Raw genomic sequence first — 14,291 nt, forward strand, 5'->3', positions numbered from 1 at the left:
GATTGGTTTGTTAAAGTATGCATGTCCTGTTTATACAACATAAGGGTGGGTGGGAGGGCCCAAGGACAATTCCATCTTGCACCTCTTTTTTTTCTTTGCATTATGTACTGTTTGGGGCCTAGTTTTTCAAACTGCCATCCTGTCTGCCACTGCAGTGTCACTCCTAGATGGGCCACATGTTTGTGCAGCCCACTCGTGTCGCTTAGCATAGTCATCCAGCTACCTCGGTGCAACCTTTTGGACTAAAAACAATATTGTGAGGTGTTCAGAATAGACTGGAAATGAGTGGAAATTAATGTTATTGAGGTTAATAATATCATAGGAGCAGAAAAACCCAGAAATTCTGTGATTTTAGTTGCTTTTAAGCTTTTTTAAAAAAAAAATACAGATCCAAAACACAAAACCCAAGGCGGAAGGGTGGTTTGGCAAAACCAATCCAGATCCAAAACACAAAGAAAGATCCAGATCCAAAACACGAAAAGTGGCCGGTGCACACCCCTAATATATATATATATATATACACATACTTTCAGATATGCACACATACATACACACACACACAGAAACTGAAAAATGCCATTCCCCCTTTGGGCTTTTCCACGTTTTGCTGTTAAGAACATGCAACATTGATAGAGTTAATTAAAATTTATATCCACTGATTAACACGGTTGATGCTAGATCCAAGTGCGCAGAAGGACTTCCGACATCACAACCATGTGACCTGCGACGGCAGGGGGAGGGACAAGGCTGGTGACCTAGCAATTTTACTATCCACAGAGAGAACAATGGGCCTGATTCAGAGCAGGACGCTATTTGCGCTCGCTCGTCCAGAAAAAGGGGGTGGCTATTTAAATTAACCGTTCGCTCTTTGCGGTCTGTTGACACCTCTATGTCTGAACGAGCGAACAAAACATGCGAACGTAATTTTGAAAAAAACGCCCCTTGGCCGCACGCATGTCATGTCCGCTATTTATTAGATTAATCGAGTACATCGGACGGCGTATGAACTGCTCGCTATTCTTGTGGTTGGTTTTACCTACCACAATCATGCGAGCAGTTCTAACTATAAAACTACCAAGTGACGTGATCGATGACGCTGCTTTAGTAATTATGCACACCCTTAAAACGCACGTTTTGACCTTTAGGCACGCCTGCGTTCTGATCTCCACTCCCCATTTTCAAGCACCTTCCCGTTACCACCCACAAACGCCTCATTCTGTCACTCAAAATAGCAGGCATTCGCTATTTAGCGAGCACAAGATTTTCGGCCGCACTGACTGGTTCGTGCATGCGTATTAAAATCCGTACGCATGCGCAGTTGTGCGAACATCGGTCGGAACGAACGAGCGGCCGCTTACGAGCGGCTCTGAATCAGGCCCAATGTTCCCTCTCTGCCATGCTAACAGGGAAATCCATCTCTAGTGAAGCTCACATAAGTTACCAAGTAAGATGGTACAACACGTACAACATGGTACAAACACGTAAAACAGGACAAGTGAAGACGTTGTCCATAACAACCAATCTGCTTCTTGCTATCATTTTATAGAACGTACTAGATACATTTGATTAGTTGCTATGAGCAACTTATCCACTGGTTCTATTTAGAAGTTTAACTACATCTCCCCACCAGCAAGTAACTTATTTTCTGTTTAAATGACACACAGAAAAGCTGGGAAATGTATATGATTACTAAGGTACTAAATACCTCTGTGTAAATAGCTAATTAACACCCATACTAATGACCCGCATGTCCAAAACCAAGTCAGTTTTCTTCCACCATAACGGTTTGCGTTCCAAATAATGTTGCGCACAATTACTAGCCGTCCTCCATGCTGTGGTTGGCACTGGCACGCATTGGCTCCAGAAGTAGCAAAGGCTTTGCCCTAAAGCATAAACACAGCGCGTTCTCTCATTGATTCATTTTATAGGCGGTCCCACTCCCTGTCACATAGCTCCCTCATTTGATTGGTTATATTAGTTTATGGTTGGCAAGAACCATACCATGATTGGCTGCAAGTCCAGACGCCATAGCGGGATTAATTATTGGCTGCCGACAGGATACGCCCCTTGCTGCGATTCGGTGAGCGCTCCAGTGCCTCTTTCTGATTGGCTGGATCTTTCTTGCTAGCTCATACTGGGTAGCCGCAGTCATCTCAGCCATGAGCTCCGTTACCGTTCGTTCGTCCCCGGTGGTGACCGTGCGGATTAGCAGCAGCCTCAATACCTTCACAGCGGAGAAGAGGCTGGACCGAGGGCTCACTCTTGCAGAGCTAAAGGTTGGAGGAGGAAAGATAGAGGCCCTGGGAGGGAACACGTGACCGTGGTGTGGGTGGGGTCTGCATGGAGTCCGGGGCTCAGCATGATGTTCCAATACAATAACTGTACTGTGGGTCTATCTATATCTATCTGTTTTAGTTTTGCCACACCCAGTGACACTGATGCAACTGGAAGTCTTCAACTGTTTGTTTAAATATTGGCTGCTGTAATATTTCTGGCTTCCAATGCTTCTGCCTTTTAGTATACTCCTGTTTTTCCGTAGATCATACTTGACGACTTTCTAGCAGCCAGATAGGTCGGCATGGTAGTGGAATGGGGGAGAAGTAATTGCGTTATTATACTGTGCTGAGATCACGAGCAGTGAAGGGGGGGGGGGGGGGGGGGGGGCGCTACGATGCAATTCAGAGTGAATCGCGTCTCACCACCACCTGGTCTGCCCACCTTTGCTCAGTAAGTGGGTGGCTTTGGGAGACTTGCTCACTAGGGATAGCAATTGGTGTGGTTACCATCGATGGCGAATTAGCAAGTGGCCATTGATGGTTACCAACTATGCAATAGATGACCATCGATGGTTTTACCAACTGATAGCCATCCCTGTTCTTTGACTGACTGGCCCGTGGGCCAATCATATCATGGGGTGCGGGGCTTCATGGGTGTCTGGGGCGTTGCTATACTCAGTGTCTCGGCACCTTGCAAAAAATAACCCACTCTGTTATGCTTTACCAACGATGGAAGGAAACCATATGGTTCTCCCCCATTGATGGTAAAAGCATTCAACATCGGCCATAAACCATCAATGATTATGATTTATCGATGGTCGATGACATCCCTATTGCTCAATCTTGCGGGCAGCCAGAAGAACCGCCCAATTTTCAGGAGCCTCCCAGCCGTTTTGGGAAAGTAGGCAAGTGTGTTGTACACTAGCAACACAGACCCTACCCGCTTCACCAGTGTAATTGCCAGGGGGTTAATGATGCAATACAGGGTGCGCTAGAGTTGCACAGTGCTGCAATCATGGCATTGTACTGGGGGAGAGTGGGGGTTTGTCCCCCACTTTCAGATGAGTAGAGCTGGCAGATGGGAGAGAGCAGCCTATCTCCACCATGCCGGTACCTACACACTGGGAAGTACCCTCATTTGAAAAAGGATAGTAGTAGTTCCTTTCAGTACTTTTCTGTTAAAGGGATTGTCTTTTATTGCCATTATTATTTTGCATGATTTAAATTTTTTTATCACGCTATTCTATATGTTTCAATAACATCTTCCCAACAAAACTAACATTTTGATTTGTAGCATTCAAATTTGTCAGACTGACAGACAATTAATCTGAAAGCCTGCATATATCTGAGGCATACATTGTGAGATGTCTCACAGTGTATTGGTCCCGATATATATTTGCTTTCCGCCCCTGTGGAGGAGACCTTTTCCCCTTCCTTCCCTGGGAAGGAACAGGGGAAATGTCTGTCGGCTGCTGCTGGGCATACACTGCCCGATGCGGCCGACATTTAATTTTCAAACTATCTAATCGGACGGGCATGCTGGACCGATCGATATTTAACCCTCAGTCTCCCGCACACACACTACAATTATCCGCAGATATCCGGCAGATCGCCCTGATAATTGTATAGTGTATACCCAGCTTAAGTAATGCTTTCTTAGTACTGTATATATACCAGAGCTTTGAATTGATGGATTGCGCTACGGATGTCTTCGAAAGGATCTTTCTCTCCAATTTTGGTCCACCACAGAAACTCAGGGCCTGATTCAGAGCCGCACGCTCTGACCAGAGCGCTCGCTCTGAATCAGGGCCCTCCTCCATGAAAATGGAGCGGCCTCCTGGCCGCTCGCATAGCTGTGGGTGACCACCCACAGCATATGTGAGCGGCCAAAAAGATGGTTGCGATGGTCTTGACCATCGCGACCATCGGACTTGCGACGGAGACCCTGCGGTAGGGTCTCCCTGCCACAAGCCCTAGAGTGATTTTGGCTCTATCAGACCCAAAATCACCGGCCGGCTTCAGACGGTAGGCGTTCCCATGGGAATGCCTCCGTCTGGCCGCCACGCCCCCGGCACGCCCACCAAAGGGGGCGTGCTGTCAATCAACATCGACACCACGCCCCCTTTGGTGCGAGACCCGGAGCGATGGAAAGCCCGTCGCTCCCCGGGTCTCGCGCATGCGCACGACGGAGCTCCCTCCGTCGTGCGCATGCGCAGTGGGGAACATCGACCCACTTGCGAGCGTACTGCCGCTCTCAAGTGGGTCTGAATGACCCCCTCAGTTAGGTAGGATTAACATCGTACCGCAGTCATTACCAGCAAAGGACCAACATATAACTACACAGCTAATGGGGGAGGAGCCAGGTAGCACAATAGATCAACAGTCAGTTTCTTGCCCCATTAAAGCAACAGATCATTATATGCATTAAAAAAGACCAATAACATGTCCCTTTGATAGCAAAGTACCTGATGGTTCCTAGAATACAACACCTATGTTACAATACAAAAAGCATTAAGAACAGAGATGTGTGTGTGGGGGGGGGTCTTTCTAATGCCCAGAACTCGCCCCATTCTGACATCAATAAGCACAGGGGTCCCCTTCTTTGATGTTCTATCTACATTGTCTAGTTTTCATTATGGTATGCCTTGTTGGTCTAACATATTATTCCTACACATTTCATACGTTTCATTCAAGAACGTAATAAAATGAAAAAGCACAATCATTTTCAAGTGCAGATTGGATTCTGAAAACCTATAAGTAGAACCTGCATTTTTGCGGTTTTGTGAAGGTGCATTAATGCCGAAGTAAGAACCACAAACTATTTCTTGGTGGTGGTCAGAAAAAAAAGATGACACTTCCTGTTAGATCACTCTCTTGCAATTTTAATGAAAAGGAAGAAAAGTATACGTTGAATTTGGCTCATTTCGGTAGACTGATTTTGGCGTGTGATGAAAAATAAGCAAACTAACGCGTTTTCTTTAAATTCAAAGTAAAAAAAAAACAAATAGTATAATTTGTGTGTTGTATAAATTATACTTTACGACTTTTGAAGAATCCCCCGGAGGAGATTCCCAAAGGGGGCAGCCATGTTTGAGGGAAGGGCATCATCATGGCCTCGCCTCCTGTTGTACAAATTTGTGGCATTCTAATGAGGGGACGGTGCAATGACGATGCAATGCAAGTAATGTCCTCATACCCCTTTGCCTTTCTGCTCCACAGGAAGGTTTCTGTCCTCCCTGAGCTCGCCTTAGAACACCTGCGTTATGGTTTGACAGGTGTACCGCCCTAGTCAACCTCCCCACCTCAGCAAAGTTTTTGCATACATTGAAAGTTCTATTATATTTGGGGCCCTGTTCCTGGAGTCCCATTTAGGTTCCAGTCTGTCCTACTATACTGTATTCTTGGATGATGTCTGTCCCACCCACCTCACCTAATAAAGCCCCCATCTGCATTGTATTTGTGGGCACTATTAAATAGTGCAGTTTGATATAAAGATAGAAGATTACGTAGCAGCAGCAAACAGTACCCTTAAATTTGACCAGCAGTTCAGTTCAAAATCTGATCAGGACTGATGGGCAGGTTAACCCTAATTCCAGCATTCATTACTTAAGAACAAGTTTTTATTAAAACAAACTGGCAACAGTTCAGTGCACTCAGAATTGCTATTATGAGGCTAAGCTGCCTTAGCATTGTAGCCATGGGTTAATTTCCAACCAGAACTCTGGTCATGTAGTTTGCATGATTTCCTACAATGCTGCTGTTTTCTCCCACACACCAAAAACATACTGCTAGATTAATTGTCTTTGAAAAACATGAAATCTAGTGTGTGGCATTAAAGTTAAGGTGCGTACACACTGAACGATATCGTTCTATGATAAATCTTTCATATCGTTCATTTTTATGCAGCAAACGACCAACGCTGCGTGTTCCCGCATGGACGATAACTATATCTATTGTCGTCCGTACACCCAATATTGTGCACTACAGAAAGTTCAAGGGAAATCGTTCAGCGATATCGTTGGTTGTGCAGATCGTACCGTGTGTACCCAGCTTTAGACTTTAAGCTTCAATGAGTGATGTGAATAATTTAATATTTTGTAGAAATAATAGGTGGACATAATTCAGGACTCCAGCAACCCTCCCCTCTTCCTCAATGTCCGTTTGACATGTTTTGCAGAAGGCGTTCAAGAGTGACATTATGGTCACTTAGCAATTCTTACAGTCCACTGTTCTAGCAATGTTACATACATGCATTGCTTCATGCATGTATGCATAAGACCTATGCATTGATAGACATAAGATTGAGTCCTAGGGATTTGATAGTGCCAACAAGCATGCCTGGTTCTTTGTGCCACTATGTGATCTTACGTTACTGGTTAATATCTTAACATTAAATTTCATGTTGGTGACCTGAGATTTTGTAGTGAAAGAAGTGAAAACACTACGACACAATGGTGACACTTACATGTTCTTCTTATTGCAGTGTAAACTGGAGCTGGTGGTGGGGTCTCCAGCCTCGTGTATGGACTTGCAGTTATACAGTACGGAAAATAACTTTATCCAGAACCTGGACCAGGATGATGCGCTGTTAGGCTCCTACCCTGTGGATAACGACTGCAGAATACATGTTAGTAAACCTTAACAGTTCCTCAGTGAGGAAATAACCCCTTATGTTATAGTTGTACTTTGGAGTGTATTTAAGATTGTTTTGGAACATTTACAAATCTGAATGAACTAAATGATTGTGTAATTTACCTGCAGGTGATAGATAAGAGTGGTGCCAAGGTTGGGGAGTTTGAGGATCTGTCAAGAGTGGAGAAATATGAAATATCACAGGAAGTCTATGAGAAAAGATCAGGTATGTCCTTTACTCTTGGGGTTAAATTTACTAAAGTGAGCATTTTTATAAATGGAGATGTTGCCCATAGCAACCATTCAGAGGCTACTTAATATTTAACTAGCACCTTCTAGAATAGGGGTGGGCAATAAGCGGCCCTTCAGCTGTTGTAGAACTACACATTCCAGCATGCCCTGCTCCAGTTTTGCTATTTCACCATTCTAAAACTGTTGCAAGGCATGCTGGGATGTGTAGTTCAACAGCTGGAGGGCCACTTATTGCTGACCCCTTTTCTAGAAGTTAATAGTTAGAATCTGATTGGTTGCTATGGGCAACACCTCCACTTCTAAAAACTCTCACTTTGGTAAATATACCTCTTAATCCCTTTTGCTGTCCTGTAAACTGCAATACGCTGAGGAATAAAGAGGGAGCTGACCGGCAGGATGTGAATTCAATTGTTGAAGATCAGCACAATAATGTGACTTCATGTATATACTGTGTTAGTGCTAGATCACATTGATCCTGTATCCTTCAGCATTTAATTCATGGAACTACTGCAGAAAAAAACCCCATATATATGTAGAAAGGGAAAGGCGGCACTCACAGGTCTGATGAAATGAAAGAATCACACTTGACAACTGTGTCTACCTTGTTCAATGTTTCAGTCTCACATGACTTTTATCAAGTTCTATATATTATAAAGTTATGGTCTGTACTCTTGTAAAGGTTTAACATGGTATGTGATATGTCTTTCTGTTGCCGAATCACCCCTGGAGAGAAGTACCTGTGAATGCACTGTTGGGACACCTTGAAACAGTAAGGCTGAGTACACACTAGATGGTATGTCGTCCAATCCCGCGGATCGGGCCATCATATTGGGCACATAGTCTAGTGTGTACCCACATTGCTTGTTCCCATTGGTCGTTCATCGGGATCGATCCATCGGCCTGCATGCACGGTCGATGGAGTACCCAGCTGCCGACGCTGGCAAAGTCAATGGTGCCAGCAAACGATATATCGGGAAGTCATCCACTGGATCATGCAGTGTGTACCCACCGCCCCAATATATCGTTCATCAGCATCAGACATCGCATTGGCGAGTCGCTAAGTGTGTACCCATTTTAAGAAGAAGAAAGTTGATGGACTTGCATTAAACAATGGGAGCTATAAATTCAGTGTTTAAGGGTTACAGTGTTGTAGATAGTTATTATGTTTGCCCCATCTTTTATACAACTTGTTACCTCACAATGGTACATTAGTGGTGCTAAAGATTTTGCCCAGTGGTGGTACCTCCCCTGGAGTCCAGTGTCCTGGTACTTACTGTGACTGGAGAACACTGCTGAATGATGTCTGTAATGATTTGTGAGAACTACTAGAGGTAGGAATCTGATGCACAGGCTGAACTAACACCCGATTCCTGATTGTATGATTGTGACATGTGTGGAGTCAGTAGCCTCAGAATCTTCTCTCCCACGTACATAGTAAACTGCATTCAATCCCCTGAGTCATCCACGGTACATAAAGGAGTTCAGTTTGCCATAGCAAATATTGGGGTAGATGTATTATAGTGGCACGTTAAGTGCCGCTATAAAGCTTCCTACTTCGCCTCTTTACCGAGGCGAAGCAGGAAGCACTACCGGTGAGATGTGTGAACATCTCACCGGCCGGAGAGGAGGAGCGTTAACTCCCCCCTCCGGCGCTACCTGCTACAGACCACATCGCATCAGCCTAGTGCTGATGCGATGTGTGTCAGGCCCGGCCGGCTCCAATGAGCATGCGCGGGATCTCGCAAGTATCGCGAGATCCCCGCGTGCAGCCCTGGAGCCGGTAGCCGCCACAGCAGGGACAGCGCTGTCCCTGCTGTGGGTATAGGCTAACGCCAGGCTGTAGCTGTTGATAACGACAGCTACAGCCGGCCGAACGGTCAGACGATCTGACCGTTCGTACATAGCCCAGGCTGTCGGCGCTGCTATCTTGTAGATAGCAGCGCCGATAATGACGGGCGCATAGCGCCCCTGTCATTTACCGCCCAGACCCCGATCATACATTGGGGAGAAACGGTATCAGCGCACTTAACGTGCGCTGATACCGTTTCTGGGCTTCATACATCTACCCCACTGTTTCATACTGAATCCCCTGACACTGGGCTGATGCAGCAGTATGGGAAAGCACTCTCTCTTTTATAGGGAGCAGCAGTCAATACCATGTAAATCATTTTGGCAGTTACCTGTTGGTATTGGTTAGGGCACCCGTGATTCCTAGTTTTACCAGAACAGACTCTTCAACTCCTGATAACAAATTAACAGGACAGGTGTGGATGGGATTGGACATAGCAGGAACAGTGGAGTGCAAACTTCAGGTCCAATGGGTGTAGCCTTATGTTTTTTCAGTGTTTCTAACTAGACAGTTACACCTATCCTCATTGTCAAAGTCATTGTCGTAGACGTAACATTAAGGATCATTTGCTGTTATCCCATTGAAAGCATTATATTGTTCTTATGGCTCAAATGGGGACATTTCAATGAGAGACGCTACAGATTATGGGCTAAACTTATCAAAGCTTGGAGACAGATAAAATACCAACCAATCGGCTCCCAGCTGTCTCTTTACGGGATGTGTTTGAAAAATGACAGGAGCTGAGTGGTTGGTGCTTTATCTCTCCACTTTATCTCTCTCCAAGCTTTGATAAATCACATTGGGAATCAGTATGATTCACCGCTGGCCGCATGGCTGGCGGTTCAAGTCTCGGCAGCGACAGCCCAACACAGGTGGAAATCCCGAACAAACTAACCTATTGTACCCCCTAACCCTCCCTTAGGGGTGCCTAACCTTAACCTCCCCCTCCCTCCCAAGTGCCTAAACCTAAGTACCCTAGGGAGTTGCCTAACCTCCCCCGGGGGTGCCTAACCCTAATCCCCCAATTCCCTAGCCTGACCCTAACCTCCCGGGGGGATGCCTAACCCTAAGTTCCCCCCGGGAGCCCTAAACCTAACTCAGCCCGCAGGCTGTCCTCGCCGGGCATCCCTTCAATCGTGATGCCGGCGCCAATCTCCAGGCGTAGGTAAAATGACAGGCGTTGAAATTTCGACTCCTGTCATTTAACCCTTGCCGGGATTCAGCAGTCGGGAAGCCGGCGGTCGGTATTGCGTCCGCCAGCTTCCCGACTGTTTCCCATTTCATTGCATGTCTTAATAGTCATTTTTATTTAGCCCACTGGGTGGCACTAGTTATTTTTATTTTGTGAGTAGGTAGTTCAACAGGAGTAGTTTACACTCCTATTCTAAATGTAATCCTATAAATAGAGTTTATTGTGAATAGAACTGCTTGTATTGATGTGTAATAGTGATATAGTTAAAAGCAAATTAAAACCCTGTGCATTCACCTCTCGGCGGGGGTCACCCGTATTGGGAACCGGTTCATGTAATTTACTAAACTAGTGCAAATAACACACAGATCCTATAACCCATATAAACCAATCAGATTGTAACATTCATTAGTGGTGGTGCAAGTTAGGTCATCTAACCCACGGCGCACAGTTTGGGAACCACTGGTCTAACCTAATGATGCATTGCTATGCTTTACTGCTATCTCCCAATTTCCGACTCCACAACATTATAACAGTGATCAGGGTTTTAATGATTGGAACATGGACTTTTTTGTTATTCCTAGTATATGCAGGAATGTTCCCAAAATCATGCTGTCTGTTCCCTGCAGACTCCGTGCGTTCCTTCCTTAAGCGGAATAAGTTGGGGAAGTTTAACCAAGAGGAGGCGGCACAGAATGCTGCAGAACAGCAGCTTAAGCTGGAGGCGGAGAGGTTGGCAGCAGAATCAATCACGCCAGGAGGCCGATGTGAGGTGCGGGTGGTTGGACAGCCTACCAAGCGGGGCGAGGTTATGTATGTAGGTGAGTCCCCGTAATAGAGTGCATTATTCCCCTCATTTCCTTCATGCTGTCAGCCTATGTATTTAAAAAAAAATGTAGATGTCCAGGGTATTTCCATTGAGGCTTTTCTCCATGTCTTGTATGCAGATTTGGTGCTCACCTGTATTTGGGGGCGAACAAAAATCTGCGATGAGGGTGCAATGTGACATCAAGTTCCAGCCTCACTGAATTGATCTCTCTAGATCAGGGGTCTTCAACCTTTGGTCCTCCAGCTGCTGTGGAACTACACATCCCAGCATGCCCTGCCACCGTTTTAATATGACAGAAAGCTAAAACTGGGGCAGGGCATCCTGGGATCTGTAGTGCCACAGCAGCTGGAGGGCCAAAGGTTGAAGACCCATGCTTTAGATTGTATGCAAAGTGACATCATTGTACAACCCCCCTCCCTTGTTGTTTCCTGCTTGTAACTTGTTTTTGTTGTGTATTTTAGGTTTAACAGACTTTAAGCCAGGATACTGGGTTGGTGTGAAGTATGACGAGCCTTTTGGAAAAAACGATGGAAGGTGAGGAGGGATTCTGATGCAGACCTGGGGAGGATGGGGGCTAGCTATTGTTCTGACCTCAGATTGGGTCCTGGTCTGACAGTGTATTGTTCTCTGTAGGGTGACCAAATGACATGAAGGTGGAGATTCAATTAGCTGCAAGGTTCCATCAGAACGTCACTATATATTGCAGGTTTTTGCTTACATTCCTTATACGTGCAAGCAAAACGAGTGATGTTTTCCCACCTGCAGCGTGCTCAGCCATATTGTCTCAGAACCTCATGCATCATTGAATCTGCTCCGAGCACTCAGACTGATGAAACCTCTTCCGTTGTCATGATTCAGTATTGTGTTTTTTTTTTCTTTTCCTCTTTATTTTGTGCAGCGTTGAGGGGAAGCGTTACTTCACATGTACACCAAAGTACGGTGCATTCTTGAAGCCGCAGTATGTGACAGTTGGTAACTTCCCTGAGGAAGACTTCGGTCTAGATGATGAAATGTGACAGCCCTGTGCCATATCCATCCTTCACGCCGCCTCTTCGTTCGATCTCCAACTTTCATCGCTGCGTTCCATTCAGTGTATTAACAATGTGAAAAAGTAGATTTTTATGTTCGTTTTTTTTTTTTTATGCTCCAAATTGATCAAATGCCTCGATGTTCTGCTCTACTTCAAAAACCGTTGTGCTTTGGTTCTGGAGACAATTGGAATCAACAAATTAGACACTTTAATGACTGTCTCCATATACACTGTGGATGTGTCTAACGTATGTATGTTTGCACGTATTATTGGTGATTTATGTAGACCTGACACTGATTTGGTAACCTGGACTTAACACTTCCTTGGAGTCATGTTGTCGACTTAGGGTAGGGGGTAAGGACACCCATTTACTCCCCGGACATTCTAATTCCTAATAGTTCTTGTGACGTTTCTCCAGAATCTCAGTATATAGGAGCTGAGTGAAAGTCCCTTCAGTTATTTTTCCAGGAGAATTAAGGGCTGCACAATCTAATCCAAGCAGAGAATGCAGACATTACGGGGCAGATTTAAGTAGCCGCAAAGGTCTGTCTGCGCGTAGTTCCAGTTACTACAGTTGGAAAACCCTGCTTGTGCTTTTGTTTTTTTATATTTGCTTACACTTTTGTGGGATGTGAGCAAACACTAGTGCGATTTACCTGACAGAATAATCCGTGTAGTATTGGTGTGCAAGATTCTGATAGATCTATTAAATCTGCCCCTTGCACTTGTAGGTGTATATAAGTATACATATGAGTATGTGTCCTTTTTATATATTACATTGTTGAGACGATTTTTCATTTTCTTTGTGACCAAACGTATAATGTGTTAAATAATTTATTTTCATCACTGCAAGTAAAGGCCGTCTTACCACCGAATGACTTTATTTTATTGGCAAGCACGTGCACTTCTGCAATTTTGACTAAACACATTTATTTTTACCTTCGTGCTGCGTATTCCAACCACAATGTTATATCATAAAGCAGGGGTCTTCAAACTTGGCCCTCCAGATGCTGTGGAACTACACATCCCAGCATGCACTGCACATAGTTTTAGCATGCTATTATATCAAAAAGGTGGCAGTGCATGCTGGGATGTGTAGTTCCACAGCAGCTGGAGGGCCAAGTTTGAAGACCCCTGTCATAAAGCATTGTTTTATTTAGTTGCTTAGGGCTACAATGCAAAACAGAATTGAGTCAGTTTGTGGCACAACCAAACATTAAAACAGCCTGATCACATAAAGAAATGATTGAAGAGCACAGAAGCAAGCCAGATGGTAGGAAGCAATGTATTCTGTAAAAGTTGCTGGTGAGAATGTGTAAGCCAATAAGATGAAGTCATTATATGGTGGGTGGGTGGGTTGAATGAGGAGGTGCTCTTTATGCCAGACCTAGACTAAGGGCTGATCTTTTTGAATGTTTTTTTACTTGTGTTTTTAACACCTGTATATGGGTCTCACTGGAAACCATTGTTTCTAGTATTACCATAGCCATCGGCCTTTCACTTGCAGGAGGGTTTTTCAGGATGCTGCTCGTTACTTTTTGTAATTACCGCATATGGGAAATCTCTAAAATGCTTGTAAACACTATTGAGTTTTCACTAGTGTTAAAACCGCAAGTAAAATGTCAGCGAGAATCAGGCCTAATAATCTTTGATGGAGGTTGGCGACCTAGCAAATTATAATGTTTTTTTATTGCTGGGCTGGGTAGGGAGTTAGACTGAGCGTGATATTCTAGTACAGATAGCTCGTTCAGACCGTATTGGTTCCAGCTCTCTTTTTGTTTGTCAAGTACTGTGTATACATTGCGCAAAGTGCTAAATAAATGCATACTGCAGTAATCATCAGCACAATCTGGCTTTACATAATCATTTCAAATGGGGTACGTATGCCAATATCACAGACCAAACACACATTACTAGCCGTGATGCCCTTTAACTGATTTGACCAGTTGATAGTGAATGTGTATAGCAAGCCAAAGTGTTTTCCATATATAAGGTACTTTGATGGTTATTTAACATGGTACAGAATATTCAACATTTTGGATTTTAATGTTTTTATTATCAATAATAGAATAATAGTGCTACAACTGACTATTACAGTGAAAAAAAGTCACATAAACAAGTTATGATTCTTTTAAAAGTGCTTTTATGACATAATTGGAAATAACAATATATTCATGTGTACACAAAACTCAAGAAATAATACATAAATTATAGATATAATTAAAAATATTATT

The 14,291-nt window shown here is 44.3% G+C and overlaps 1 protein-coding gene across 1 annotated transcript; it reads left to right on the forward strand.

Annotated features, from left to right (window-relative positions):
* Nucleotides 1–2,095: 2,095 nt before the first annotated feature.
* Nucleotides 2,096–13,905, forward strand: TBCB (tubulin folding cofactor B). Its single transcript, XM_088452572.1, has 6 exons — nucleotides 2,096–2,276; nucleotides 6,760–6,903; nucleotides 7,038–7,134; nucleotides 10,828–11,019; nucleotides 11,489–11,561; nucleotides 11,926–13,905. Exons 1-6 carry the CDS (start codon nucleotides 2,160–2,162, stop codon nucleotides 12,041–12,043), a joined length of 741 nt encoding a protein of 246 aa, XP_088308698.1. The 5' UTR covers nucleotides 2,096–2,159; the 3' UTR covers nucleotides 12,044–13,905.
* Nucleotides 13,906–14,291: the final 386 nt, after the last annotated feature.

This window comes from Taudactylus pleione, unplaced genomic scaffold (assembly GCF_031769625.1).
Source record: "Taudactylus pleione unplaced genomic scaffold, aTauple2 ptg000039l, whole genome shotgun sequence".
NCBI classification, from domain to species: Eukaryota; Metazoa; Chordata; class Amphibia; order Anura; family Myobatrachidae; genus Taudactylus; species Taudactylus pleione.